This window comes from Hemicordylus capensis, chromosome 1 (genome assembly GCF_027244095.1).
Source record: "Hemicordylus capensis ecotype Gifberg chromosome 1, rHemCap1.1.pri, whole genome shotgun sequence".
Lineage (NCBI taxonomy): Eukaryota > Metazoa > Chordata > Lepidosauria > Squamata > Cordylidae > Hemicordylus > Hemicordylus capensis.
In genome coordinates, this window is record NC_069657.1 from 77,252,166 (window position 1) to 77,277,835 (window position 25,670).

The window sequence follows — 25,670 nt, forward strand, 5'->3', positions numbered from 1 at the left end:
GCCCTCCAGAGCTGGTTCAGTCCAAATTCCTAAGAGCAGTATTCCAGGTACCTCATTGTATCCCCAATGCTGGTGAAAGTGGAGGCCAGCATATGGTTGTCCATATTCAGCTTTATATTCATATTCCATATTCATATTCACTAGGAAGAAGACTATCTTTCTTCTCAATGGGCCTTGCCCCCTTAATAGCAATAGCAATAGCACTTACATTTATATACCGCTCTATAGCCGGAGCTCTCTAAGCGGTTTACAATGATTTAGCATATTGCCCCCAACATTCTGGGTACTCATTTTACCGACCTCAGAAGGATGGAAGGCTGAGTCAACCTTGAGCCCCTGGTCAGGATCGAACTTGTAACCTTCTGGTTACAGGGCAGGAGTTTTACCACTGCGCCACCAGGGGCGCAGCAGTTTTACCACTGCGCCACCAGGGGCTTAATGCTGGAGGATGGATACCAATCCACTTGGAAGTGAACCCTGCTAGTGAAACTAACATTGCTTGGCTTCCGCACCCCCACTCCAACTACTTTCCCAGGATTATGAGCAGGCCAGGACAATTCTTAAACAGCACATAATGGATGCAGAGCATCAAACTGACCTGGGCAGGGCCCCCAAACTCCCTATCACTGAAAGCCCAAAGTACATAGTGGCACCGACGGCATCTCTAACATAGCTAGAGGCCCCTAACCACAGAAGAGCCTTCTCCTTAGCTCACTGCAGCACCCTCTCTTTGGCTGTGTTAAGTGAAGGATACAAGAAGATTCCCTTCCCGGAACATCTGTGCCCCTATAAAGCTGGGCAAGTTAGAACCACTGAGCACGTCCTCCTTTAATGCCTATTTTATAGAAACACCCACAGTACCTTCATTCTCCCACTGCTCACAAGGTTTCCAGGCTGCACAAGTCAGTTCTGTGTTTCCCTACTACTCTCTGACTACAACTCTTTTGTAACACACAATGTTGTCAAGTTCTGCATGGCAGCATACAAAATTCGCCGGGATTGACCGTCAGCAAGTATTAACCAGGCCCAACACAGCTCATACACCTGTACTGCAGCCCCTGCTACCCAGTTATACCATTTTCATTTATCATATTTTAATCAAATGTTAAGTCTAATCTTAACTATTTTATAACTTCTCATAGATTTTAGTTTTATGCTCACAAGCTCTTAACCTCTATGCATTTACTTTATCTTATTTTAATTAGTTTTATAACACACTATAGATTTTAGTTCAACAAGACAATTTTAGCTTTAACTTTACTATCTCCACAGGCATAGACTATTTTTAATGCTACTGTTATGTTTTATGCTGGTCAAAGACCGAAATAAAGATATTGATAGAATATTGGTATAAACGAGAGGACATTTCCTTTTAAAGATCAAGTACCTGGAGGTTGCATCATCAAGTATTTTGAGACATAATCCTTCATAGGTCAAGATAAATGTGACAAATGCAGCATATGTCTATGTTTTGTTCAAAAGCCTCAGATGTGAGAGGATGAAAATAAAAATAAGGGACAACAGGAGGAAAAAGATTTTTTTTAATTTTTTTTAGTGTTTTTCCACTGTAAATACTGTCCTTTTCAATGTAACATGTTGCAAACAAACCCCCTCAGCTTTCCCCATTTTTAAACAGTACAATATTTACAGGCTGTTTCCAACAACACACACACGCAGACACACACTCACTGACACACGCCAAGTACACATACCCCTAATCCCTGGCAAGATCTTCATATGCTGGTAGATGCAAAGTATATTTTCCATATCCCATTTCAAACTCAATTCACACTTCCCTACGTGCTATATTTCCCCCCTCTTCCTTCTAATTAACTATCAGCAGTTCGTTGTCAGGCTTAATTTAATGAGGACACTAACAGGTTTAATTTTCAAACTATGTGATTTCCATCTGTTGAAGTCATAAGCCGAGTAACTTTTGCTGGGTTGTGTGTATACACAGTAGAAACATTTAAATGGCATACTTCGTGTTTGGTTTTGTTTTTAAAGTGTTTGCTTGTGAATTGTGCAATACACCCCAAAGCCTTTTGGAGCAGCCACCTTAGCTTTCAAACAAAAAATCTGGGTGAAAACTAGTCAAGGGCAATAGCTCCCACCAAGGTGTTATGTACCCACCAATATTTTACTAAGGCACATATTAAATACTGCTATAACTTCATATACTGTCTAGCATCACAGAGCAAAAGGGCATCAGGTTATCAAACACCAAGTAAGGCCAGACAAGTAGATACCTATATAATAGGTAAAAGAAAAATCCCTTAATAAAATTAGGTATATAATACCGTGGTGGCTGAACCTAATATGAAGTATTTCTAGTCTATATTATTCGAAAGGCTCTTCTATATATTTTACTCCACTTGGCAGAATGACACAACTAAGTTATCTGATCTGATAAGAAAGTATTTCCATTGGCTGCTATGGTGGAATTTTGTCCCAAAGCAAGGTTTTCAAAGGTTTCATCTATTCAGCTGTTTTGCCATCATCAGCTCCCCAACAGCAAGGTGGCCATTCGAGGTAAAGCCGAGAGAGAGTTGCCAACATGCCAGATATCCTGTGAGGGATAACGTTCTTTAAAAGCACTGCTTTTCTCCCACCAAGTTTTTTGTTCTGCATTTCTTGTTTTACAAGAAAGCTTATAATTTACTACTCAGATATTTAGTATGAGTAGGATTGTATTCTTTAAGAAAATAAAAGCATTTAAAAATGAGGTAAGGAAAAATTCAGCTTAAGTTGCCCCCAGACATTCTTAACAGAGAAGTTAAGAATGCTTCATTGTTTAAAGATTTGCCCCAGTTGGGTATTCAGCTTATTAAGTATAGATTTAAAAAATATCAGCTGTAGAAAAACTCATTTTCACTGTGTTCCTGGTTCTACATCCCCAGAGGCTAGTCTGAGCAGAGAGTAATTAATCTAGTGGAATATCAACTACACACAATATTGCAGAGTACAAGTTTTCTAGAGTCAATGGAAAGAGTTTTTGAAAGTTTTCAGCATTCAAAACAATGGTTGTGAATCTTGCTGGAGAAATTCATAAGAAACCTGCCAAGATGTCGAATTCCATAGACTGCATCTCCACATAATGAAAGCTGTTTTGCAATTTAATCTTTTTGGTTTCCAGCATTCACCCCATACACTGAGCAAAGAGAAATGTAGACAAGAAATCTGGGCAGAAATTCCTTATGTACTAAATAGATGGTCAATACATTAGGAACCAATAATTCAAGAGCCCTATTCCCAAATGAATGGGATACTGACAAGTGAAGAAACCTGAGGGTGAAATTGGAGCTGCATGCCTTGCATGTATTAGAGTTATATATTCAGTATTGTTGTAACTGAAAACCAAGTTCACCATATGACTTCTATCAGTGTTCAAGAAATTGTACTCATAAAATTATAAATTGATCCATGTATGAATGCATCAAAAGTCTTAAGATTATTTTCTGTCTCTAAATTCTATTTTCTAGTCTTAAGTCAAGGGTAGGTAGTGTCTGTTACAAGCCACCAATTTTTGCCAGTGTTTGTTGTCAGCTTGATGGTAAGGAGGGGAAAGTAAAATTCTGTTCTCAAAGAAAATCAGTGCAGGCATACACCCATACTATACTCAAGTCATTGCCTTACTCAAGCTGGCACTTTCCCCCTCTCCCCATAAAAGTGATGGAAGCAAATGTATGTGAGCTCAAAGATTATCTTCAGAAACAGATGGACAACCTTCCCTTACTATTCTTGGAAAACACAAGATAGGAATGATTTAAAAAAATCTAAAATTGTCAACTGAGAAGGGAGTCCAGAATGACCTGTTAAAATATCAAAGTTGGTTTCATTCATGCCTGTAAAATGATGGCAGTGCCAATATAACCAAGTGCTAAACTGCAGACACTGCAGTTCTGAGATAATTTATGTACACAGCCAGTATCCAAGGCTAGAACAAAACACTTTCAATAGTTTTTTTATATGTTTGCATGTGTATGTATGTATTTATGTATGTATACATACCCTTCCCCTTTCCCTCTGCAAACTTAAGTATGTGATTCCCTGTGCACAAGAATATGTTTTATCTATAGCAGTTAAATCTACAGCACTTGGAAGTGAAAAACTTTGCATGGTATGTGACCCTAACCAAGACCATATATTCAATACACTGGGAATGTTTTCAATTTAGGGACACTTTGAAGAACACAAAGGCTATATTTTCCATGGCATCTGACAGTTTCCATTAGAACTTCATATCTTCTCAGGTCATGAGAACACCAACTCTTTCATTAGTATGCAATGACTTTGATTGCAGGGCAGTGCAGAGAAATCACTGCAACTCCTCCCTTGCAAGATCACCCATGCATCATTTAAACTTAAGTACCACCAAGAAGGGTGAGGAGAAAAGAAGATGGCTGCTTCCAAAAGTTACAAATGTGAACTGTGTCTCTGCAGAGTTCCAGATCACACACCAGGAAAAAAAACATTACATGTACAATTTTTCATGAATGTTGTGGAGCAAGTCATAGAAGCAGCAAGTTAAGAAATTGCAGCTTCCTCTTCTTGCTCCAATTCTGTGTGAGCAACTTGTTTCCCTGACAACACACACTTTAAAAAAAACAAACCAACACAGTAAAACCTAAGATATGTAACATAATTCAATTTCACAGTTATACTCAAAGTACAGTTAATTACAGAATATATAATCACTGAAAATGAAATTCAAGTCACAGAAAAGAATAAGGTCTAAAAGGGAGCTAAAAGGTGAAATGGTACAAGTGATATGACAGCTGTGCTGTGCCTCTGATATTTCTTTTTTTAATACAAATGTCAGGTTGATCCACCTAACTGAATGGAGGAAGAAGTCCCAGAACAGAGTGTGCCACTATCCCATAAACATTGGGCCTTCCCTCAGCAAAAGAAATGTTCTACAATGGATGCTAATAGCCGATTTTGAGTGGGGAAGAAACCCAAGTTAGAGGAACCAAATGCACAATTGTATGTTTGGAGCCACTGTAAAAATGTGAAATTGCTGCATATTTGCACCAGCAGATGGTATCAGCAGGAGTGGAATCATCTGGTATTTTATCCAATAATTACTGGTACTCCACCATAGAGTGTGAACAGTATGAATTTACTGGTATGCAATCTAGTTTATTAAGCCAGAAATGAATCAATGGCACAGTTCCTACCATCAATATGAATATGGAGTGGGAGGGGGTTTAATCCCAAAGGCAATTAAATAATGGTATTTTATTCTTTTTTATATATTTATATATTTATATATTTATATATTTATATAAATAAATGTTCTGAGCAATCTCAGGTTTTTTTTTACCTTTAGTGCATTGCCATAAAAAAAATATTAGTGCAGTTTTCTCGCTGAAGATTTCTGCTCATGAGGAATAAAAATCTTTTAAGTCTGGTAACTCTCATCATGTATACACTGAACTCAAAATTTGTATGCTACTCAGTTGCTTAAATAAAAAAAGACGTATGGAATCCCACATTACTCTGACAAAACATGGCCTTTTTTGGCAGAACAATTAGGAAAACATGTTCCTATTTTAAAACTGGAAAGTGTGTGTGTGTTTTAAAGCACTGCAATGCATAATATAAAGTAAAAAACAAAAGTTTACCTCTCATGCAAAATGTTTTCCTCAGTAGCTAACTTGACAAATAGCCAAAAAAAGAGGCCTTCTTAGTTATTATGGGCCAGAGGCTGACACGTCCCTACTTGGTTTTCAAGTCCTTTCCTATTATACTTGATTAATGTTTGAGGCTTCAAGGAGCATCCTCTTGAGCTCCACCTCATTTCTAAACTTTTTGGGAAAGGATTATGAAAAGTTAACTGCCAAAACAGCTCACACTTCAGCCCCAAGTTCTAGAACTCCAGTTTCAATCACAGCAACGTATTTGTCTTCAATCTGGACCAGCAGGATGGTTTTGTCTATGTGAGATCTACTCCCTGGATCTCTGCTGCAAGGCACCCAGCGGTGAATCACCTGGAGGTAAGTCAAGCAAGAGAGAAGAAAAAGGTTTAATTCTTCCAAGTCATTCTTTCATTATTGTGATTTACTATATCAAATATTTGATATATTTACTTTCATCATTTTTAATTTACTGTTCTATTTGTTTATTATTCGTATACTGCCACTCATTAAATCTTGAGGTGGTTTCCAACAAAATATCAACAATTAACTAACTTAATTAAAAAAATTAATTAAAAACTTGGTAACATAGGAAGCTAGCTTATACTGAGTCAGTCATAAGAACATAAAACAGCCCTGCTGGATCAGGCCCAAGGCCCATCTAGTCCAGCAGCCTGTTTCACACAGTGGCCCACCAGATGCCGCTGGAAGCCTACAGGCAGGAGTTGAGGGCATGCCCTCTCTCCTGCTGTTACTCCCCTGCAACTGGTACTTGTCCCATGACAAGTCCATTGATCCATCCAGTTCTGTATTGTCTACATAGACTGGCAGCAGTTCCTTCAGGGCTGAAGGCAGGAGTCACTCTCAGCACTATCTAGGAGATGCCAAGGAGAGAAATTGGAACCTTCTACATGCAAGCCTGCAGATGCTCTTCCCCGAGTGTCCCTATCCCCTGAGGAGAATATCGTACAGTGTTCACACATGTGGTCTCCCATTCAAATGCAAACCAGTGCAGACACTGCTTAGCCAAGGGGGCAATTTATGCTTGCTGCCACAAGATTAGCTCTTCTCCCCAATTACATTTTTTTAATTAAAAAAATTAAAATGAACTAAAAACCTCTCCAAAAAGATATGTTTTCAAGGCCTCAGATGCCACAAGGATCTGCAACCCTAAGCACAACCTCCCTCCAGGGACTGTGCTGGCTTCTACTTTGTGTTTCTTTTTAGACTATGAGCCCTTTGTGGAAAGGGAACCATCTTCTTCTGTGAGAACCTTTGTACTGAAAAGCAGTATATAAACAGCAGCAGCGGATATTAATCCTCGTATCTCAACAGGGAGCATGTTCCAAAGCTCAGAGGCCTGACCCCAAATTGCTGCCAAACAAGCTGGTGGCAACTGCAGTGGACTTCCCCAGAAGACCTCAGAAAGTGGTGGGATCCTACAGAAGGCGGCATGCTCTTAGATAACCTGGACCCAAGTAATTTAGGGCTCTATAGGTAACAACCAGCACTTTGTATTTTGTCTGTAAACCTAAAGTAGACAATACAATGATTTCAAAACAGGGTCTAGGAGATGATTGTCTTATGACAAGACAATGGCCTGAACCAGACAAAAATCTGGTTATTATCTCCTAAATCCTATGAGTGCTGGAGGGAAAAGATCATGTTTTCATGCTTCACTCTTTGGTATGCCTAGCCTGCTTCAGAGACTGATGGCCACCCACCCATGGGCATGATGTTTAAACAGGGCCTATTTGGATGTTTTTTCCTACTCTGAAAGAGAGTTGCGTTGGGCTATATTTCATGGGACAAACATACCAAAAGGCATTAATAGCCAATAACAGACAGGAGAGAAGGGGAAGGGAATGGAAGTGTTTTTATTCTTAATTTTATTGCATGTTCCAAGTGTTTGTAATTATGTCTTTTGCACTGATCAGCAGAGATTTACACATCACCGAAGTGTCTAAGTTGACTCTCTAGCCAGCAAACAGAAAACATAGAGCATTCAAAACTAGTCATAAGTATATTCTGTTATTTCACCCTCCAAGTGAGAAACTTGGTACTTTCCTTTTTTAATTGCAAGTTTCTAGATATCATGTCCATAAAGTTCAGCTTCAAAGCATGCCAAGAACACCTAGTAGAATCTCATGAACCAAAACAATTGGGGATTTGGGGAGGATCAGCAATGGTTGGGCTCTAGGGCCCTATGCAGCCTTTTGCCCCTACTGAGTTGCAAAAGCACAATTATGAAAAATTCCATATAATTGTTTTATTTGCCATGATGTATAGGTTGTAGAACTGAGCTTTTCTTAGTGTCCCAATTTAATTTTCTTTCTTAGCACAAAGTATACATAGTTCTGACTAAAACCCTGTGCTGGTTGAGCTGTATTTAAGATGACTTTTCAAATGAACATGTCAGACTCCAAAACCCACTTACATGGCCTTCCATGCCTTCCTGAGGACTCCAGTCTTTCCAGCTATTTCTTCCAGCTTTTAGCCTTATCATCTCATCTGGCCACTGCAGTTCCTTTCTTTTGGACAAGTTGATCCCCTCCAATACTTGGCTAGGATCCATTATCTGCAACAGAAATAGCTTACAATATTGTGGAATCATCATCTTTTTATTTAAAGGGAAATTACACTCTCTCCCACTTCAGTTACATAGCGAGAGAGAATCCTTATGTTCAGAAGAAGGATGTGGTACAGATTGGACCAGTTTAGAATACAGCTGAGTAATGCTCCCTCTTACTTAAAAAAAAGAAAAAGAAAAAAAGATAGCTTCCATAGCTTCCATGCTTTATCACCAGAACTCTGAGCAGTCAATCCCAAGCATGAAGATCTATTCAGCTCCAAAACTTTAGTACACAGAATAAAGAATAAATCAGGTTTTCTGATCTGTTAACCTGTGCTTATGGTGCAGAAAGGGCAAACACTTTCTTTTAATGAAGTAGCAGGGGGACCTTAATAAATATATTAAACTCAATCCAAATTTGTCCATATGCAAGGTCTTTATTTATTTATTTATTTATCATATTTTTACACCACCTAAAACTTACGTCTCTTGGCGGTTTACAACAAGATTAAAAAGCAAAACATTAATTAAAAACAAAAACAAAAAAAAATTTAAAAGCAAGAAATTTAAAACAATTTAAAATTTTAAAACAATATTCTAAAAACAACATTTAAAACAATCAAAACAATATCAATTAAAAGCCTGGGTGAAGAAATGCGTCTTTAAGGACTTTTTAAAGGATGTCAGAGATGGGGAGGCTCTTATTTCACTAGGGAGCGCATTCCAAAGCCTCGGGGCAGCAACGGAGAAGGCCCATCCCTGAGTAGCCACCAGACAAGCCGGTGGCAAATGCAGACGGACCTCTCCTGATGATCTCAATGGGCAGTGGGGTTCATAATGAAGAAGACATTCTCTTAAAAACCCAGGGCCCAAGCTGTTTAGGGCTTTATAGGTTATGATCAACACCTTGTATTTTGCCTGGAAACATATTGGCAGCCAGAGTAACTCCTTCAATATGTGAGTAATACGGTCTCCCCTAGATGACCCAGAGACCAGCCTGGCTGCCGCATTCTGGACCAACTGTAGCTTCCGGACTACGTACAAGGGCAGCCCCACACAGAGCGCATTGCTGTAATCCAGTCTGGAGGTTACCAGCAGATGTACCACTGTTTTGAAGTTGTCTAACTCAAGAAACGGACGCAGCTGGCGTATCAGCCGAAGCTGATAGAAGGCACTTCTGGCCACTGTCTCAACCTGGGACACCAAGGAGAGACTTGGATCCAGAAGCACCCCTAGACTGCGTACCTGTTCCTTCTGGGGAAGTATGACCCCATCCAGAATAGGCAGATCAAAATTGTCTCTCGAGTTCCAACCTCGCACAATGAGTACCTCCGTCTTATCTGGATTCAGTCTCAGTTTGTTATCCCTCATCCAGCCCATTATTGACTCCAGGCAGGCATTTAGGAAGGTTATGCCCTCTCTGATGATGCTGTCATGGAGAAATAGATTTGGGTGTCATCAGCATACTGATAGCACCCCGCACCAAATCTCCTGATGATCTCTCCCAGTGGTTTCATGTAGATGTTAAACAACATCGGAGACAATACAGAGGGACACCGTACTAAAGTTCAGATTTTGAAGAACAGCAGTCTCCAAGGTACAGCATCTGGAACCTGCCCGAGAGGTAGGAGCAGAACCACTGCAAAGCAGTGCCTCCCACCCCAACCCCCTCAGACGCTTCAGAAGGATACTATGGTCGATAGTATCGAAAGTCGCCAAGAGGTCCAAAAGGACCAACAGAATCACACTTCCTCTGTCAATTGCCAGTTGGAGATCATCCATCAGACCGACCGAGGCCGTCTCCACCCCATAGCCAGCCCGGAAGCCAGTTTGAAATGGGTCTAGATAATCTGTTTCCTCCAAGAATGTCTGGAGCTGGGAGGCTACCACCCTCTCAATTACCTTGCCCAGCCATGGAAGGTTGGAGACAGGCCTGTAGTTACTCAGCTCTGAGGGATCTAAGGTAGGCTTCTTTAGAAGCGGTCTAATAATTGCCTCCTTAAGACTAGGAGGCATCCTACCTTCCCTCAGAGATGCATTTATGATCTCTAACCAGGCCTTCTACAACAGCCTCCCTGCTAGATTGATCGAGCCATGTCGGGCAAGGGTCAAGAGGATAGGTGGTGGGCCGCACCATTCCAATCAGCTTGTCCACATCCTCAGGAGTCACAAACTGGAACTGATCCAGTCTAACCACATAAGAGGAGTCACTGGATACCTCTGCATCAGATACTTAAGTAAATGTGGAGATGAAATCCAAGTCGGCCTGAATATGAGAGATTTTCCCCACAAAGAATTCATTAAACACATCACAGCGGGTAATAGATGGTTCCAAATTCTGATTCAAGGGAGGAGGGGCACATACTAGCCCTCTCACAACCCTGAACAACTCCGCCGGACGTGAACTTGCGGATGCAATATGGGCAGAAAAGAATTGCTTTTAAAAGAATCATCTTTATTTTGGCTGCATATAAACTTTGATTATGTATTGAGAAATTTATTTAGAAGTTGCTAACTACAGAGTTAGTGCTAGTGATGGAGGCCACAATCAATAATAGAAGTTTATTATTCAACCAGTCTTTCATATAGGATGTAACTTTAAATGCCTAATATGTGGAGAGCAAAATACAATACATTTTGGGGTAGCTTTCCCATTTTACTGCCTGGGAGTTGTGCACTGGATGCACTTTATTTATTGTTCAATTTTTATACCACCTTTCATAATTCATCTCAAGGTGGTTTACAAAAGTTAAGATACAATAAAATTCCAGAAAAGTTACATTTAAAACCTAAAAACTGCAACACAACAAAAACAATAAACAAAGATAAACAGAAGCAAGCAAGCTGAAAAGCCTGGCACCTTCTAAGAGGTAAAAGCCTGAACAAATAAAGAGGTCTTTTAAAAAAAGACACAGATGTCAAGGAGTGGACATTCACTGGGAGAGCATTCCAGAGCCTGGGGGCAACAACTGAGTAGGCCCTGCCCCACATGCATGGCAATTTAGCCCAGGGATGCTCAACTTTGGCCCTCCTGCAGATGTTGGCCTGCAGTTCCCACAATCCCTGGCTACTGGCCACTGTGATTGGGGATTATGGGAGCTGTAGTCCAAAAACAGTTGGGGGGCCTAAGTGGAGCAGGCCTGATCTAGCCTCTTTCAACAGTGGCACACGGAGCAAAGGCTCCTCTGACCATCTTGTTGGGTGGGTAGAAATCCTTGGGAGCTGGTGGTCGTTCAGGGCCCAAACTGTTAAGAGCTTTAAAGGTAATAACCAGCCATACTGCTGAGGGCTTTAAAAAAGTAATAACCACTTGCAACATAAGTAACCATTTTTAGTAAACTGAAGGTCCAGTGACTCCAGCACACCTGCCCACTAAGAACTCTAAAATGTATTTCTAACTAGCAGAATACCTACCCCTTAAGGTACATAATCTCTATAGGTAACTTTAATGCAAGAACCACAACTCCACTCCACAATATTGCATTATGTAAGTGCTGAGGTAGTAAAAAAAGAGCTTCATGCACAGTGGATAAAATAAGATGGGGAAAATTATTCTGTTTGATTTACCTGGATTCTGTAAACAACATCATCCCTTTTGGTTTGCGTCTGGTTTACAGGGCTTGCATTAGTGCCTGGCTGTGTATCGGCAACGTTAGTCACCCCATCTGTCCCTAGAAACCCAACAAGGGCATGCTGTTTGCAGGCTGGGATGCTTTGGCTGGAGCTGCTGGATGAGGGCAGGCCATGCTGCACGCTGACACTGCCGGTCTGGCTAGGGGGTTCCATTTGGTTCACCATGGACAGACGCGACTGGATGGACGATGGAAGGTTGCGAAGGGAGAGCTGGCTGGTTGAGGAGCGTCGACAAGGCACAAAGCCAGTAGCGGACGTACGGAGGGATGAGTGACGACTGCTGTAGCAATAGGACGACTGGCTAGCAACTGAGGCACGAGCTGGGGAATGTCTGACAAGGCTGGACTGCACTGAATGAGCACTGTGGCTGGTGCCTGCAAGTGAAATATGAGATCATGAATGCAACCCCCCTGCCACAAAAAAACAACAACGGTATGTGGTATACACCACTTGCTTGATCTAAAATTGGTGGGCAAACTGGAAAAGCCACATGCAGTTTAGACACAACACCACTGGTTTTTATCTAAGATTCCAAACTGCAGTCTAGTTCAAAGCCTTCTAAAAGCAGCAATGGTCACTCCATCTCTCTTTCATACACTGGACAACACGGATCAGTAAGTGTGGGAGCCTGCTTCCAATTTCATTAAATTTTCCCATCTGTCTTCTCTTAGCGCTGGTGCATGTTACCACATCAATGCTGCCTTATATTGTTCTACATGGCAGCTACCAACATGTGGTAAGCTATTTCCAATTGATTGGGCACCGCTGATTCTTGTGCCACCACAGATTTTGTTGGAGGCATGGCATGGAGAAGATCGCCTGACCCACGTGGCGAGTTGTTGCAAACACACTGTTCACCATGTGGTGAACACACCTTAATGTGGAAGCCAATGTATATGCATCAGCCCTAAGTCCTCCACAGAACAAACTGTTCAAATATAGCACAGAATTGTCTAGGCCGCTTAGCTAAGCTGCATGCAGCTGTACGATATACCTGTCAAGAATCCGTTACAGAATTTCTGCATCATCTCTATGTCTTAATTTTCATGAACAAATGTAATCTCTCTCTCTCTCTCTCCTGCCTCCCCCTTCAGTGTGGTCAAAGCAGTAAGATATTTTATGCGCTATTTCTCACACACTGGCCCAGTTTTACCTAGCGTTGCAGGGTGAGATGTGACTGGAGGATGCAGTCCTGTTCCAGGCCCCTGCCCAACAGTTAGATTTCCTCCTCCTTGAGACACGCTGCTTTGAGAGTCATTGACCGTTGCACTGTTACTTGTGAAGGAAGCTGCACCTCCTCCATCGGAGTCTTCAATGTTTCCCCCACTGTTGCAGCCAGCACCGCAGCCTTTCCTTAACCTGATTAAGATGGAAACCAAAAGAAAATGGGACTACAGATGACAGACACCAAGTTCTCACACAAGCTTTTCAGCACACATTATCAAAAGATCCATTCCCCCACTGTAACATGTAGTAAACTTAACTCGTGACCTGATGTCATGTTGTGCATTTCCCTGCCTTTCGCCCACACTCAGTACTGACTGCTGCTGGGAGAAGCAGGGAAACACATAACATGATGGTGCTGGCAAACACATGTGGGAGGAGGAGGAGGAGAACTCAACACAGAGATATTATTCTACCTTGAATTTTATGCAGAGTAAATACAAAAGATATCTTGAAATACCCAATATTTCATAACAATTCTTCACAATAAGCATCAATGTGATATATATTTGTGTGGTACAAAAGCGGACTTGCACACAGCTACGCAAAGTCCTAGCTTTGTGATGAAGCATATTGGTTTCAAGATGCTCAAGCATGCAGTTCTATATAAGCAGGCACCAGAACCTCTCTGGAGCCGCAGACAGACTTGTGAATTTTGTGATTAATTCATTTAACACAGAAAGCAGGCGCCATGCTCAGTTAACTCACTCAGCAGGTTTGTGACACAACTGAGATTAGACCTCTGGGCATAACCCATCCATGTGGAGTTTTATTATGCATCAGTAGGCGAAAAATAAAATTCAAATTGACAAGGTGACTGGTATGGACTTTTTACATCTCCAACACTGTGCAGTCCCTCTGCTGAACAAGAAGTTGTATCCTGCATTTGCTTTGTAAGTGAAAGTGATCCAACACAAACACTATCATACAAGATGTGTACTAAGACCGTTACTATAGAACGGATGTAAGTAGATGCTCTCTGGAGAGCTCTTGTACAGCTCACCTATGCCATGTTGATACTATGAAGTTCTTGATGTTTCCAAAACTGATGGCGCCTCCAAGAATCTCTTTGAGCTGCTCGTGGCTATCTGAGTAAGAAGTAGTCAGAGGCGAGACATAAATTGGGTATCCAATAGGTTGATCACAAGAGGAGTTTATCATGTTCCTCAAAGCTTGCTTTGCATTTTGGATGCTCCCTCTTTCTGGATTCCGATTGCGCAAGAAGACCAACTCCTGTTGCTGCCCAGCCCAAAGGCCACGCACACATTCCTTATTGACCTGAAGGAGGACAGGAAAGTGGAAGGGAAGGGTCATCAGGATGAAAAGTAAAAGGAAAGCAAAAAAAATAGTGGCAGCAAATAACAGGAGTTCTCAGTGCTTGTTTTAGTAGTTCTACAGTATTCAAATGCTGCAAGATCAAATTTTCACTGAAAAGATCACCAACCCGTATAGATCACGGATATGGATAGATCACATATAGAAGTGATCTATCCATACACACAGGCACTATTAAATGAGGCCTACTTACCCACCTTGAGGTTCTTGATTTTACCTTATGCAGAATTGTAGTTTTTCCTATTTTACTGCATGACTTTAAGCCATTGCCTCCCTTTTTAGTTTTATGAAAAGAACTGAAACACCTAAGAAAGCTAGGGGTGTGTAGTCAAACAAATCAGAAGGTCCCACATGGCCATTCCCTCCCCCCACCATGGGCAGCCATCCAATTGCAGGGCCACTGCCCCAGGTAGTATGGTAGTGGGCACGTGAGAGTTCTTTAAATGCTGACCCAGCAGGAGCACGGGAAAGGCTGGGTGGCTGTGGGGAATGGCAGGAGTGTCCATGCCAAGGGTGGGGAGTGACGCAGGGGAGGCAGAGAACGCGCCCCCCACCCCCCAACTATACTACCCGAGGCAACTGCCCCGCAATTGGCTGCGTCTTCATGGTGGCGGGAGGAAATGGCCATGTCAGACCTTCTGATCTGTGTGACTACAAAGCCCTATTAAAAGCTGAATAATGTAACATAAAAGAATCATGTTATCTTCACCATGAAGCCAGCCTTCAGGATAGCATTAGGTTGGATCCCAACTAGTGTTTGCACAAGTGGAATTGAACTTCTGCTCACACAAGGGAGTGGTGGGATTCTGCCAATTCTCCCTTCCATCAGCAGCCTCCTGTACCACACCACCACACAATATTTTTGGGGATCTCCTGACCATTAGGATAGGATTTTCAAGGGGGCACTGGGGGCTTCAGGATAGAGGAGAGGATGGAAGAGCTCAGTTCCATGAGCAATGCCCTGCTTGTGGTTCTCTGGAGACCTCACCACCATCTCTAGAATAGCCCACATATCATTTGCCACAGGCCACTGAAAAATCGTCCAGAAAAATTCTGCACTTACTTTAATGACTCTGAAAATGAGATAGCGCTTATTCAGCATGATGATTTTGTATTCATTGGTGCCATCATCCATCACATGGCGAAGGGCAAGCAGGGAGGGAGAATTGGAGAGGACAGAACTTCTCCAAGCTGGATCTCCCTCATGAGCTATAACTAGATTTTGTTCATGGGATGTGATAGCTTCATAGAGAACAGCAGGGTCATCATATTCATCTGGAGAAGTAAAATGATCCTAAGCAGAGGAGTGAAAATATTATTCAGTCAAGTCTTCACCGTACAAAAAGGAAAACAGCATTATATAACACCTTCATAACTGCATCCTAAGCAGTTCAAAAAGTAGTTTTGAGAGCTATGTGTCCAAGTTAATTTACAAAATATTTTAAAGAGCACTATCCAGAAATAGACCGATATATGGATTCCACAAAATATCAGTTATGAAGTTTAAAAAAGAGCCCACCTCAAGAAAAGGAAGCTTTTTCAAAGCTAAGCTTTTCTCAGATGGGAAAACTTACGTGAATAAGTTGTGAGACACTCATCTGAACAAAATGACAAAGAACTGGGCCTTAAATAAAAATAATTCACACTATCCTACGTTTAGGCATCAATTTGAATTGTATATAAGGAATTGTGCAAAATGCTGTGTAAATACACACACACACTATTAAACTAATGATAATTCATACCAATATGCAGCATTGAGCCAAATCTTACTGTGTTTTCTGGCTTGCCGACTTTGCTTATATGTTATAAATTTACTTTTTAAAGTGTGTGCTCCAAATTCACTTTTTATAATAATCACGTGTCTATATGACAGTAGTGCAACAGATCACTCTTGCATAACTCTAGGCGTCTTTCCACACAGCAATTAAATGCAGGATATTCAAAGCCTTTGCGCAAGTTCCAAGCATGATCTTAGTCTCTATACTCACTACTAAAGGCTTCTGCACTACTTCCTGGCACAATTTTACCCTCTACACAGCCAAGAAGGGAGAGACCTAATGTGATCTTCTCAACTCTACCTGCTGGCCAACTCTTGAAGAAAAGAGTTGGAAAGATTGTGAAGAAGAAAAGTGGAAAGATTGTGCCGTGGAGTCAGTGTCAACTCCTGGCAACCACAGAGCCATGTGATTTTATTTATTTGTTTATTCGATTTCTATACCGCCCTTCCAAAAATGGCTCAGGGCAGTTTACACGGAGAAATTAACAAATAAGATGGATCACATACAGAAGCACGTATATGGGGAGTAAGATCATGTTTGGAACTTGTGCAAAAGACGACCAAAGCTCATTCACCTTCTCTCTCTCTCTCTCTCTCGTGCACACACACACAAACTTTATCCTACATCCCCACACACCATCTTTCTATGTATGTATGTAAATAAATAGACATTATACCTGATGTAATTTCAATGACATGCGTATTCCAGGGACCACTACTTTCCTGAGCAATTCCATGTCTGCAAAGATCCATTCATCCCGAATTGATGAGATCCGGAAGTCTCCTTTAAACAAGGCATGCAGTCCATACAGGAAAGATTCCAGATTACTGTTTGGGTTGGAAAAGAAACCCCCAACATATTAAAATAAATATTCAAATTACATCTGCATTAACAGAAAAGGGTTGAATACAAACTGCGACACTTCAAATTCTAGACCTACACTTCCTGCTGCAGATTAGAATTGCCACTGTTCACCAACAGGAACTGGAATGGCGGGGAAGAAAATCCAACCATCATCCTCCAGTTTCTTATCTACTGTGGCTGTGTGCAAAAATGTTGGGCTGAAATGCCCAAGGGATAATTAAACATCCTGAAGTAATGTCTGCAAACAGCAACTTAAGTTCAACCAGAAGGATTTTTTTCTTGAGCAAGGCAGTAGAAGTTTTACCTTGGGAACTTTCACTACAGTGAACTCTGTTCTCTGCAATTATGTGTTCAAAACAGTCACCTTATGCCAAGCTTTACTAATACACCTTGATCTTCCCTGAGCCTTTCCTCTCCCTCAGTATCACAGTTACACATATCCTTTTCTTGGCAAGGCCTTCAGTGCTCTGCCATCTCTTCTTCAAGAAGCTTCTGTGGCTGACTCCCCACCTCCTTCAGAGTTTATTAGACATATTATATTACTTTTACACTCTCACTTCTTTTAAGTGTGTGTGTGTGTGTGTGTGTGTGTGTGTGTGTGTGTGTGCTTTTAAAGCAAAGTTTTAAGCTTTTCACTGAAAGCAAATCTCCTAAAATGGTGTACCTGGTATTTTGTCTCAGCTTTTCGATGCATGGTGGAAAGAGCTAAGACTTTTTCTGTGCAATGCTGTGGGAGGCTTGGTTCTGTGCCTTCCTTGAATTCACTGCAAGAATTAGTCACTGACTTGAACACTTTCATTTTCAGGCACTTAGCAACTGAGATTACTCAGATCTTTGGCCTACCCTCACAGTTTAGCATACGTACTAAAATTTTTAGGATGGGGGAAATAGAAAGGGATGTTAAGACATGATTAAATGACTAGAACTCTCTTCTGCTAAATTTTACAGGATATTTGTATTACCTAGACATATGATGTGAAGCAGTCCCCAATGCTCTCCGACCAAGAACACACAATCCATAGCAAAGAGTAACTAGAGAAGAATCTTTATCTGCATTCAGTGGCTTCAAGTACAGAAGAAAGTGAAATGGTTAGCTAAAACAATTTAACACCACAGAAAAACATTGCTTTTTACAGGAAGAGGCGGAAAGGTTAATGCTAAACATATTAAATGGGCTACATTAATCTTGCCCTGCAGCAGTGCCCCACAATTTCGTGGACATTTCTCCACTTCTGCAAAAACACAACAAAAATATACTTTTTTAAAGGGGAGAGAGAGCGAGAGCGAGAGAGAGTATAGCCTCTAATGGAGGAATACATAGCTCCACTCTAACAAGAGGTGGGAAGGCTATCTGCCACACATCATGAGATTGTGTGTCACTGGAACTGGACTTGGGCTAGTGTCTTAAGAATAAAGTCCACCTCAGGCCTCCATCATCACTGTCAGAAAGACCCCTGAACACCTTAATCCACTTAGCACCCAAAGACTAACTATATGCACTAGTGTATTCTACGTGCTATGCTGGAATAGCACCCTGCATCACAACTGTCATGCTGTATGATGAAAGACTGCATTAGGACAGCAGCTGGTCCACTCTGCCTAAGTCCCAACTGGTTAATGTAGCAACTCTTGGAACTGTTTGAGGCAAAAGTGATGCAGCCATGTCAACTGTAACCTTTGCTGCAAGTTCATTTAATGTGGGAACACACCTCAGAATGAAGGAGGAATGAAAGAGACATTCCATGTTAGGAATTTTTAGGAAAGGGACTGAAAATAAGAACTGTCAGTACCACAACACCCTCATCTATTGCATGCGTACATCTGTGTTCAGCTGTGGCTGCCTTGTTTCAAGAAGGATATTGAAAAGCCAAAAAGATACAGAAGAGGGCAACCAGAAGGATCAAGGGGTTGAAACATCTTTCTGAGGAAAGTCTCAAGCATTTGGGACGTTGTAATTAGGGGGCGGGGGGAGAGAGATCAATAAGGGGTAGAAGCTTATAAAATAATACATTGTGTGGAGAAACATTTCTCCCCCTCTCTCACAATACTAAAACTCAGGGTCATCCTATCAAGTTGATTGGCAGGAGATTCAGGACAGACAGAAGAGGAACATACTTCTTCATACAATAGATACTTAACTTGTAGAACTTGCTGCTGCAAGATGTGGTACTAGACACCGGCTTAGGTGGCATTAAACAGGGATTAGACAAATTTAGAAAGGAGAGCTTTATCCATGATTATTGGCCATTGTAGCTAAGTGGAATTTCCATGTTCAGAGGCAGTGAACCCCTGAATATTAGTTGCTGGGGGAGAGACAACAGCCCTGCCTGTAGGTTTCCTAGATGCTGCTGGCTACTGTGAGAAATAGAACGCTGGATTAGAGAGTCAGTGTGGTGTAGTGGTTGGAGTGCCTGACAAGGACTGGGGAGGTTCAAATTCCCACTCAGCTATAAAGCTCACTGGGTGACCTTGGGCCAGGCCTAACCTACCTCACAGGGCTGTTGCAAGAATAAAAGTGGGAGGGGAGAACCATGTACACCACCTTGAGCTTCTAGAAGGAAATGCAGGATGTAAGATCAATCAATCAATTCTTGGTGCAATCCAGCAGGGCTGTTCTTCCTTTACTGCATTGCTCTGGTGTGAAACCACTTCCACATGTGCCTTTAACTTTTAACATGCACCATTTGTCAGGGTTTATTTATCAATGCATCCTGCATAATGTATCAGTCCTTCACAGAACAGTTAAAAACAGCTTACCTTTTCTCTGCGGGAGCAGCAGTATTCTATCCAATTGAGATAAATGACACAAAAACTCTCCCTGGAAATCCCTGCTAGGCGATGATCATAATCCTCATCAATATTAGGATTAAATGTAGGGTCTACATCAACATAGTTTTGATCTGCACACTGCTGCAGCCCTTCCTGCATTGTTTCATTTGATAACCATTCCTCTAGCTTGGGGGAGGACATGACATAATAGATGATGCCCTGCAGAAGCAAAGGATAAAAGGCATTAATGAATATACACCTGACTTCACACTTGACATAGTAATTTGTGTATGTCTTTACAAAACATGAGGAAGAGGGGAAACACACTTATGGTAAAACTGCTGAACCTATTTGATTGGCTTGCCCAATCAACATTTCCTGACTTGAGCAGGGAAAGAAAAGGGAAGAAAAAGTTCAGAACTCTCCATTTTTTCAGATGCTTTAACCCAAATGACATTTTGATCACATATAAAAAGTAGGCTTGCCAGGGATGAGCAGAGATCGAGATTTGGTCACCTTTAAAAGTGAGGAGAGTAGGTCCGTACCTGCTCCTCGGCTGCTCCATGCAGCTTCCTGCTGCGCATGTGCCAAGGCCATGTATGTGCCACTGCATGAGGGGTGCTGGCGAGTGCACTGCCACTGCAGTAAGCTGTGTGGAGCGGCAGAGGAGCAGGTACAGACCTGCTCATTTTTAAAAAGGTTCCCAAACTGTGCTTCAGATCAGTGCATGAATCTCGATTTGTGCTCACCCCTAGTTTCAAGTTGATAATTTGGCTATACACACCCTTTGTAGCATGGAAACCTCACTTGGTGCTCACAAATCCCTTTCTAACCATATTTAAAGTATTTCTCCACTATTCCTTTAAAAAAATAACTACAGTAGCGAGCATCTCACTCACTCACTCTACAGATGTCAACAGCTTGGTAGTATATGAATTTATTTAAAAATAAATAAGCAAGTGAGCAAGCAAGCTACATCTACATATGCAAAAGGACAGGTGGTTATAATTCTTTGGTTTACAGATCATCTGTTTTTTTGTATAACTTTAATGATAACCACACTTTCCACTCTCAAGAGCAAATGCATCAGGTTCAGAATTGTACCTTGACATAGTAAGTTGTGAGGATCTTCCTAAGATCAAAGACTTGAAGCATGGAAGCAGCACTGTTGTCTGTGATGCTGTAGCCCTCCAAAACATACTTTGTTACCAGAACTTCCCAGGCCAGCCAGCGTTGGCCAAAGGCAGCATTGAAAGACAGCATATGAGGGATGTGACCCGGCTCACAGCAACAAAACCCTTCATCTTCCTCTACACCTTCAGTGATGGCTTCTACTTCTCGTTGCTGGCAATAAGTTCCTGAAAAGAGATAAAGCAATTCTTACCAACAGCAGCAATACTGCAAAAGCTCTGCAAGGCAGACCCGTAAATAATATAAGCATATGACACATTGTTGGTAAGAGGGCTTGCCTAAGATTACCCAATGAGTTCATGGTGGGCTTAAGACCTCAGTTGGAGACTTCTGACTCAAGGCTTGGGTCTAGAGGCCAGAAGAAAAATGTCAGAATTTTCTAGAGCGAGACTGAATTATCATAAAAATTTTTACAGATCGTTGGTTCAAGTGCTAAATAAACTAAGTATTTGAACCAACAATTTAAATCTGGTGTTTGGTAAAATATTTGAACCAGAGGTCTGCTATGTTTTCTGTGATGACTGTGTCTTATTTTGAGACACACCCCACTACCCCACCATATACTGTAATCTTTTACACCAAAGCATGGAAGAGGAAAACTGTTAAAAACTTGCACTGAGTAGGGGGTTGAACCAGTACGCCTCCAATGTTCCTTCCAACTCTTAAGATTCTATAACTTACTGCTTTTACCCCAAATGGACAGTACCTTCCAAAATGTAAAATGTCTGTCAAACCCAAGGGCTATGCTTAGAGTAACTGGAATGCCAGTTAAATCTTCTGAAGCAGGGTGTAGCAGCTTCAAAGTGATTAACAAAAAGCTCAACCAGATAGTTACCTCTAAATTCAAGCCCCCTCAGTTGGAAGGTGACCAGTCCGTTGCCTATCTCTATAAGGTGTACTAGTGCATTGAGGTAGTCAGAAGCAAGGATAAAGCAATCTCCGGTACTGTAGTTCCCCCATCGTCCTAGGAGCAGGTCTCCACACAGGCTATGTTGAAGGGAGCGAGTTAAGTGTTCATAGAAGATTGAATTCAAGTTGTTATCATCTGAACCTGCAGGGGGGAAATCCAGATCTCGTTAAGCTGAAATGTAATCTTTCAATTCACACCTACATTTCCCTGACAATGTTTTGGAAAAAAATTGGTTCTTTTTAAATCGACAGAAAACGTTGTGAGTTAAAGTTAAAAACTATCAATGACAGGGTAACTAGTGTTTGTTTAGACTTTTCTGATGAATGAACTTATGGTTTATTTCCCTTTGAACTTCAAAATGTGTTCTTGTAATTATAAATTAACTCTATTAATAGAGAAGCTTCAGTGTGAGGCACAAATACTTCACCAATACAAGTTCAAACAACTGCTACTGGGCCAGACAATAATACTCAAGAGTTTCAAGGAGTCTTGGGACTCTACCTATATAGTTTCCCACACTCCCTGTAGAACATAACCAAAAGCATGAATCAAAGTTAGGGCTGACAATCTATTCAAGAACCCTAGTCAACTAAAAATCACCTGTCTTTTAACCAACAAATTGATCTATCAATTACCTTTACATCTGCCTATCACTAAAACCATCCTATAGATGCTTTGGAAATATATTTTCGTCAATATATTTTCTTCAATATTTTTTTTGGCAGGTCAGCAGGCCATTCCAGGGAAAGGGTAGTCAGAAATTTAATAGCTGTCTCCCCTTCTGGCTGTCCTGCCAGCTCTTTGACCTTGGGGAGCATTGCCAGCAACCCACATAGCCTTACCGTGCTCCTCTGCAATGCCAGGTCAGTCCAAAACAAGCCAGAGCTCATCCAAGATTTGATTATGGATGAAGGGGCCGACCTGGTAAGTATTACTGGGACATGGTTGGGGGAAGCTAGTGGTCCAGTTTGGTCCCAGCTTCTCCCTCCAGGATATTCTGTAGAGGAGCAGGTGAGGGGACGTGGGCGGGGAGGTGGAGTGGTTGTGGTCTATAAGGATGACATCTCCCTTACCAGGGTCCGTTAGGGTATCGGACCATATTGAATGTGTGTACTTAAGTTTGGGGACCAGGGATAGTTCGGGACTTCTGTTAGTATACCGATTGCCCTGCTTCCCAACTGAGTCCCTTACTGAGCTCACGGATTTGGTCGCAGGACTTGCGTTGGAGTCTCCCAGACTTTTGGTGCTGGGGGACTTCAATGTTAGTTTCGGGACCAATTTATCCAGGGCAGCTCAGGAGTTCATAGTGGCCATGACAACTATGGGCCTATCCCAAGCGGTCTCTGGACCAACACACATTGCAGGTCATACGCTTGATTTTGTCTTTTACTCTGATCAGGGTGGTATTCCATGGGTGGGGACTTCTGTGATTACCCCATTGTCATGGACGGACCACCATCTGGTTAAGGTTGGGATTACAACCACTTCCCATCTACAACAGGGGTGAGGGATCTATTAGAATGGTCTGCCCGAAGAGGTTATTGGATCCAGTAGGATTCCAAGAAGCCTTGGAAGGATTTAATGTTGGTTTTTCCAGTGATCCTGTTGATGCCCTGGTTGAGAATTGGAACAACTTGCTCACCAGGGCAGTAGACACAATTGCTCCTAAGCGTCCCCTCCGACCTGCTTCCAAATTGGCCCCATGGTATACGGAAGAGTTACGGAGGCTGAAGCGGCAAGGTAGGCCACTGGAGCACAAGTGGAGAAAGACTTGACTACAATCCAACAGACTACAACATAGAGCACATTTAAAGATCTATGCTCAGGCGATACGTGCAGCAAAGAAGCACTTCTTTTCTGTCCGTATTGCTTGTGAGTTCACGTCCAGTGAAGTTGTCCAGGGTTGTGAGGGGGCTAATATCCGCCCCTCCCCCCGAACCAGAATTTGGAAGCATCAGTCACCCACTGTGATGTGTTAAATGAATTTTTTGCAGACAAAATCTCTCATATTCGGGCCGACCTAGATGGAGACTCCACAATTAATCTGTCTGAACGGGAGGTGTCCAGCAACTCCTCTTATGTGATTCGACTGGATCGGTTTCAGTTTGTGACTCCTGAAGATGTGGACAAGCTGCTTGGATCGGTGAGGCCTACCACTTGTTCTCTTGACCCTTGTCCAACATGGCTTGTTCTATCTAGCTGGGAGGATGTTGTAGGAGGCCTGATAGAAATAATAAATGCCTCTCTGAGGGAGGGCAGGATGCCTCCTTGTCTTAAGGAGGCAATTATTAGACCTCTTTTAAAGAAGCCTGCATTAGAGCCCTCAGAGTTGAGCAATTATAGGCCTGTTTCCAACTTCCTATGGCTGGGCAAGGTAATTGAGAGGGTGGCCTCTCAGCTCCAGATGGTCTTGGAGAAAACTGATTATCTAGACCCATTTCAAACGGGTTTTTGGGCTGGCTATGGGGTGGAGACTACCTTGGTCAGCCTGATGGATCATCTCCAATTGGGAATTGACAGAGGAAGTGTGACTCTGTTGGTACTCTTGGACCTCTTGGTGGCTTTCGATACTATCGACCACAGTATCCTTCTGGAATGTCTGAGGGGGTTGGGGAGTGGGAGGCACTGTTTTACAGTGGTTCCGCTCCTACCTCTCGGACAGGTTCCAGATGGTGTCGATTGGAGACTGTTGCTCTTCAAAATCCGAGCTTAAGTATGGTGTCCTGCAAGGCTCCATACTCTCTCCAATGCTTTTTAACATCTATATGAAACCGCTGGGAAAGATCATCAGGGGATTTGAAGCTGGAAGTTACCAGTATGCTGATGACACCCAGATCTACTTCTCTATGTCAACTTCTTCAGGAGCTGGCATATCCTCTCTAAATGCCTGCCTGGAAGTAGTAATGGGCTGGATGAGGGAGAATAAACTGAAGCTGAATCCAGATAAGACGGAGATATTTATTGTGCACGGTCAGAACTCTAGAGACTATTTTGATCTACTTGTTCTGGATGGGGTCACACTTCCCCAAAAGGAACAGGTTTGCAGTCTGGGAGCACTCATGGATCCACACCTCTCCTTGGTTTCTCAGGTGGAGGCGATGGCCAGGGTTGCTTTCTATCAGTTTCGGCTGATAGGCCAGCTGCGCCTGTTTCTCGAGATCAATGACCTCAAAACTGTGGTACATTTGTTCGTAACCTCCAGACTGGACTTCTGTAATGCACTCTAAGTGGGGCTGCCTTTGTACGTAGTCTGGAAACTTCAGTTGGTTCAGAATGTGGCAGCCAGGTTGGTCTCGGGGTCATCTCGGAGAGACCATATTACTCCTTTGCTGATGGAGTTACAATGGCTGCCGACAGGTTTCCAGGCAAAATATAAAGTGCTAGTTATAACTTATAAAGCCCTAAACAGTTTAGGTCCTGGGTATTTAAAAGAGTGTCTTCTTTGCTACAAACCCCACCGCCCATTGAGGTCATCTGAGGAGGTCCGTCTCCAGTTACCGCCAGCATGTTTGGTGGCCACACAGAGATGGGCCTTCTCGGTTGTTACTCCGAGATTGTGGAATGCGCTCCCTGCTGAGTTATGATCCTCCCCATCTCTGGCAATTTTAAAAAAACATTTGAAAACCCATTTTTTTACCCAAGCTTTCTCAGATTTTTAAAAAATACTGTTTAATTATATGATTTTTAAATTATTGTATTGTTTTAACTTTTATATGTGTTGTTATATGTTGAACCGCTTTAACTTTTATATG

At 42.0% G+C, this 25,670-nt stretch overlaps 1 protein-coding gene across 6 annotated transcripts in view; it reads right to left on the reverse strand.

Moving 5' to 3' along the window:
• Window positions 1–1,526: 1,526 nt before the first annotated feature.
• Window positions 1,527–25,670, reverse strand: part of PCNX1 (pecanex 1) — a 136,325-nt gene continuing 112,181 nt past the window's right edge. For all 6 annotated transcript variants that reach the window (XM_053312790.1, XM_053312795.1, XM_053312780.1 and 3 more), the window contains 11 exons: window positions 21,844–22,059; window positions 20,922–21,175; window positions 19,806–20,036; window positions 18,011–18,111; window positions 16,861–17,011; window positions 15,467–15,697; window positions 14,072–14,346; window positions 12,998–13,203; window positions 11,779–12,218; window positions 8,077–8,217; window positions 1,527–5,993 (listed from right to left, as the gene is read on the reverse strand). In XM_053312790.1, coding sequence (XP_053168765.1) covers window positions 5,853–5,993; window positions 8,077–8,217; window positions 11,779–12,218; window positions 12,998–13,203; window positions 14,072–14,346; window positions 15,467–15,697; window positions 16,861–17,011; window positions 18,011–18,111; window positions 19,806–20,036; window positions 20,922–21,175; window positions 21,844–22,059 — 2,387 coding nt within the window. In that variant the 3' untranslated portion in view covers window positions 1,527–5,852. The remainder of the gene's footprint in view (window positions 5,994–8,076; window positions 8,218–11,778; window positions 12,219–12,997; window positions 13,204–14,071; window positions 14,347–15,466; window positions 15,698–16,860; window positions 17,012–18,010; window positions 18,112–19,805; window positions 20,037–20,921; window positions 21,176–21,843; window positions 22,060–25,670) is intronic.